Below are 5,742 nucleotides of genomic sequence, written 5' to 3'. Positions count from 1 at the left end.
TCATCTCTTATTGAAGCTGGGGCTGTGGATGATCTGAGACAGCCTTCCAAAGGACTCCATGGTGTCCTCTGTCTGAGCTGTGGTCTGCTCTGGTTGGTCACTGGTGTCCGGCCCACTGAATGAGGACAGATCTGGTTCGCTCATCCTCGGAAGGAACTGGGCCAGAGCCGGGACCCCTCGGTCTCGACCCTGCAGCCTCTGCCGATGGTTTCCCAGGCTGAGCAGGGCTCCATATCTGTTAGAGACGTAGATGTTGTACCCATCAGGCAAGATCTGCTCTCTGAAGGTGCAGTCGTCTCTGCTGTAGGTGTGCTGGAGACAATGGGAGGCGTCTCGTCAATAAAGCAGCAAATTATAGAAATGAAAGTAATAAAAACAAAAAACAAAAAAAAACAACAATAATTATCATGAAAATGTGTAATAAAAACAACAATAATGATAATCTTCATCACGGCCCTGCACTTGTTAAAATGGATAAAGAGGAGAATCAACCTGTTGTTTGCACAGACAAAGACTTTGACCTCGGACTTCATCTAATTATTTGTTTAACCTTTATTTAACCAGGTAAGTTAATTGAGAATTAATGATCTTTTGCAATAACGACCTGGACCTAAGTTGCATGTCTTTGTTGGTGGGGGGAGGCTGGAGAACCCGGAGAACCCATGGGGAGAACATGCAAACTCCTCACAGATAGGATTCCAACCCGGTACCTTCTTGCTGCGCCGTGACAGCACTAACCACTGTGCCACTGTGCTGTCCAAGTTGTGCGTCCAACATGGGGCAAATTAAAATTTGAGCAAAAACTTGTGAAGCACAAATACAGTTCAATTTGGTAAACGTTACCACTGCAGAGAGGTTATAATGTCTTTGCACCCGTTTAAGTCGTCATTGAAACATTTTGCCTGCAGTACGACGCACTCTCCCAACTCGGTTGCTCGGCGACTGTAGCCGCTGACAGCTAACGTTGCTCACGACAAAGGCTGAACTCTCAAATCAAAGCAATCTTACTTTAATAGTAATTATTATACAGACCATAATTATCTTACTGCATTGATAGAAATATTCTCTTTTTTGTCATTTCTTATATTTATAGATTTGATTTAATGTGATATAATGCAGTTGTTATTGTTTGCAATGTAGTGCTAAATTAGGTTTTAGCTTTCATAATGCTTGTAATAGTTATTTAGTGACTGCTGCTTCAGGATGGGGTGGAGTCAGGCCATGCAGAGACTCTGGTTCGCTGTTATTATGTGTCCGTTACAGGACATGAATGCACAGAGACGGCTGCTGGAATCAGCAGCGCCGCAGTTTGGGCCCCTTTTTGTCCTAAACAAGCGTAAACGGTGCTGCAAGTTCTTCGAGGGCTGTTTGCGCTCGCCAAAGAGAGGCAGCCAGAGGCCAAGGCTGTTGTTGCTGCTCCTGGCCCTCTTCATTCAGCTTTTCAGTTCACTTTGCAAACATATACTACCGTGCACCCCCCCTGGACAAAGGTTGATGAACCGCTGCTCTGTTTGAATGAATGCCTGACTAGTAGCAATGTTTTCTGAAAGGGCAAGCCGATTAATAACATTCGAGACCTCGGTCAACTTTGAAAATAAAATACAAATAAATAAACTGTTGCATTTATTTATTTGTATTTTTTGTTTGTAGATTTGTAGTCACTTTGTATGAGAAGTCCAGCTGCAACATGTTGTTAATGGATCAGTAGATTAAACGGATGAAAAGAGTTCTGGAGTCAGTCGGACTTCAATCAATAGGATGTAAAAGCTAAAACAAGGTTGGAGAACATTTAAGGGCCCGACTTGTCACAAAGATCCGTGGTCGTCCAGTCAAGCTGTTCCGCTGAGCTCAGAACGTTTGACTTTTGGTGTCCAAACAGCATAATAAAGGGATCTTATCTGGGAATGGCTCCGTTCTGTTCCCTGGGCGGGCTGGTAGCTATCTGTTTCAGCACAAACGCCAAAGTCGCCATGAAAATGGGTTAACTTTGACTTTTGTACCAAAGTTGTCCGACCAGTTCCTGTTACCTGCAGAGGTGATCCAGATCAAACAGAACAAATGTCATATCAAGAGGTGTGATTGATCCCGGAGACCCGAAGGGGAGCGAAAGCCCGGTCCAGACCAGACGCAGCTCCAGCAGAACACGCCACAGAACACGCTACACAGAATAACGTGAATGTCATGTGGAACATTCTGTGGGACCGGCTCAGCAGCCTCGGCATTGTGGGACTAGTTTCACACACGACTTGCTGAAATAAGTTCAAATAACTTTGAGACAGGATGACATCAAATGCTAAATGATCCTTTTCAGATCCTTTTGCAACATGACAGATCAAATCAATCAGATATCTTTGTGTTCGATTTTCAGTCTGGCGGGGTGATACGGTTAACTGAACTGGAAACGTTATTTGCCACCTAGCAGTCAAAAAATATTCAGTCGTATCAGATTTTAAAAACTAAATAAAGCTAAATATCATCAGTGATGCTGAAAATAAAAAGCCCTAAACACTGATATTACTCACGTGTTGCTCCGTACACGACATCCCGCGTAGCGGTCTGGGGAAATACATAAGACTACCGGTAATACAAATAAAATGTTCCTACTGCAAAAGAAATCCATAAGAATGATTGGTAAATAATATTATAGAGAACCTACAAACAAACTTTTCATCGAATTACACGACATTGCAGATTAAAGAAAATAAATACTTCATTAATTCTGTCCGACACAATGAAATCGCGTTTTCACCCAAACAACGGGCCCCTTGAAACAACCACACACTAACACGTGCATCAAAGGGCCCTAGCACACGGAGAGGGAGTAGGGTGAAGGCAACGCCGTGACCGTGACCAGGGACAGTGCCTTGCTCAAGGTCACCTCGGCAGTCTGGAGGCAGACTGGCCCCTCTCCTGTCACCAGCCCACACTCCACATTCCACCAGAGCCGGGACCTGAACCCTGAACCGGGGACTTCGTGGACTTCTCCGCTTCCCAGCCCAATGCCCAACCTACTGAGCCACTGCCGCCCAATACAACACAATACAAATAATGTACAAAGCAAGAAATGACCAGTTACCACAAAGTACCGGAATCCAAAACGTGTCCAGGATGAGGGACAGTATTTATGACTTGAGGAAAGTACTGTGTTTCAAGAAGCCAAAAGTAAGAACAAACGTTAAAAATCAGCTTGTAAGTGCATTAAACTGTGGAGACCTAAATTCATGTTGAAATTAAAACAATACATTTACAAGAAAATTGTAATTAGGAACTATTGTTTATAAGGTTACAATATATATATATATACACCGGTATATATATATAGTAATTTCCTGAAGAGTTTGATTGCCATAGAAAATTCTACTGCTTAGTCTGGAAGAGGAGGGGCGAACATAGTTTTTTGGATATTATTATACAGTTAAAATAAAAATAAAATTTGCTTCAATCGACCCCCTTTTGGTTAGTTACAAAGCATTTGAAATATTGTCAATTGTCTCTGTTTCATTAAAAACTCAACCGAAATAAAACGTATTAATTCATTTTCCATTCCTCCAGAATTTCACAGGCATTTTTTCAGATTGTTGTGGCCCAAAATAACGAATTAGCTTTCTCCAAATTTCCAATGTGGTTGGGGACCACTGATTTAGGTAGCAACCGCATCAGGCTGAGCCAAGAGCTGCAGGTTGTGGTGCGTCTCAGTGGAAGGGGGGTGGGTGGCGGAACGTCTTTACCCATCCATGATCTTAAATACTTAAATACTTTTTATTGATTTGTCCCTCAGAGGGCAGTTTGGTTTCCAGCAGTTACAGTCTGACCTTAACAGCCTGCTGCCGGTCGCCGCGTGCGCAGGCGACAGGGCAATGTGGGTGAAGTGTCTTGCCTAAGGACACAACGACAGAGCACACACGTGCCTGAGCCGGGAATCAAACTGCCAACCTCTCGATCATAGGACGACCCTCTCAACCACTGCGCCACCATCGCCCCTGATCGTCACCCAATCAGAGACGGTCCCACCCAGGACAACAATGTTCAGGCGTTCTTCATCAGGAAAGGTGTTAATGATACGATGAGTACAAAGAAAAGACATGAAGACATGTGGGCGCAGGATGGCGAGGAAGACATCATCCAGTGGGAGGAGCCTCCACACCAAAATCAAAGCCAATCAATCAGTCAGTCAGTCAGTCATGCCTGAGGCCTCATTGTCAGATGAGTTAGCATAGGCTACGTGAGGGTCGTGTGGCTGCACCGGTTAATTGGCCTTATGACGCACGCCTGTTTCTGCCTCTCACTCCAGGACCTGCGGCGTACGGATTGGCTGCGGTCACCCCGGACACACCTGAGGCAGATTACCACCAGCCTTCATAAGCCCTGCTCCGCCCGCTGTTCCCAGTCGGACTATTTTGCATGGATCACGTCTCTGCGTACAGAACATCCTTCTGCCGCTCCCCGTCCCTGGGATCCGCCTCGCCCTCGCCGACCGCAGCTGATCTGTGCGCCCAGGTCGTGCGTCGCGTTTTCCGTTTGTTAACGATTTGTACTTTTGTCTGTGTCTTTTTGTTAAACTAGATATTTTCGTTGGGCTCCAGCCACCCCGTAACCCGTGCGCAGCTCCGGGATAGTGACTCTTCTGATGAACATTTTTCAGTAAAACATCAAAGTCACGTTTGCACCGTCTCTGTCCTCTGTTCCTTGGGGTCCCCTCGCATCGGTCCATAACAGGCTATGCTGATTACTTAGCTGACTTCATTACTTCATTACTATTGCATATGTCGTGCATAAATGAATACGATCAAATGTAATTTGTGCTGTTTAATCATGATTCTCATTTTGTGTACTGGAATTTGCTTGATAAAGTTTGCTTTGCTTGTCATTTGATGAATAAACGTCAGATCTTCATCGTCTCCTCCGACATCCTTACCGAAGAGTAGAGGCTGCCGTCCCCTCCCATGCAGAGAAAGCGTGCCGTGGCTGCGCCGCGAATGACAACACAGCCTGGATCCACCGGCCGGATCTCCAGCAGGCCTGCAGTTCACGTGTCAATGAGAATTAGCTCTCCCCCCCCACCGTCTCTGGTCGCCAGTGAGATTCACCAAACCGCTTGACTTACTGTACAGAGTCTGGTCTGCAGAGCCATGGATCTGTCCATCCCCCCTAATGAGCAGGTGCAGTCCTGTCCTGGCAGCATACAGGTGCCTGAGCCGGACCACCTGCCCCCAGCCATGTGCGACGTGGGGGCTCGGGTCCGATAGGGGCATGCAGTCAGTTTGAACAGAAACAAACAGAATGGCGACGGTGACCAGGAGCATGATTCATACAGCGAGGGCTCCGTCGTGGGTCCCTCCAGCTCGCTTTGCTCGGTGAGGCCGGCTGCTCCGAGCCAGCCTTTTAAAGGTGGCCCTTATCAGCAGCAGATAACCTGCTTTCCAAAACCCAGATCCCAAAAGCAAATAAAAACACACCCCTGCGTGACATCCAACTGAATCTGAGCTCTCTGTTGGCCCAGACACGAGCCCCTACAGCGACGATGGGTAGAGATAGAGCCAGAGAAAGATAGGGAAAGAGGTAGAGCTAAAGATGATAGAGGAAAAGAGATAGAGAAAGATAAAGAAAGATCTAAATATAGAGATGAAGAAAGAGATAGAGAAGGAGAAATAGTTAGCGCTACAGAAAAATATAGAGAAAGAGATAGAGCCAGAGAATGATAGGGAAAGAGGTAGAGCTAGAGATGATAGAGAGAAAGAGATA

General features: G+C 45.8%; 1 protein-coding gene across 2 annotated transcripts; it reads right to left on the bottom strand.

The window, feature by feature from the left end:
* Nucleotides 1-5,252, bottom strand: fgf19 (fibroblast growth factor 19). 2 transcript variants are annotated; one of them, XM_068741881.1, is made up of 3 exons: nt 5,093-5,252; nt 4,916-5,019; nt 1-312 (listed from the first exon to the last, which is right to left on the bottom strand). In XM_068741881.1, exons 1-3 carry the CDS (start codon nt 5,250-5,252, stop codon nt 1-3), a joined length of 576 nt encoding a protein of 191 aa, XP_068597982.1. The 2 variants fall into 2 exon arrangements, with proteins under 2 accessions (XP_068597982.1, XP_068597983.1); XM_068741882.1 differs by having other exon boundaries at nt 5,105-5,252.
* Between the last annotated feature and the right edge of the window lie 490 nt (nt 5,253-5,742).

The sequence above is a fragment of the Brachionichthys hirsutus genome, chromosome 1, assembly GCF_040956055.1.
Source record: "Brachionichthys hirsutus isolate HB-005 chromosome 1, CSIRO-AGI_Bhir_v1, whole genome shotgun sequence".
NCBI lineage: Eukaryota > Metazoa > Chordata > Actinopteri > Lophiiformes > Brachionichthyidae > Brachionichthys > Brachionichthys hirsutus.
Note: the sequence above shows the minus strand (reverse complement) of the source record. Positions and strands in the feature narration are given on the sequence as shown.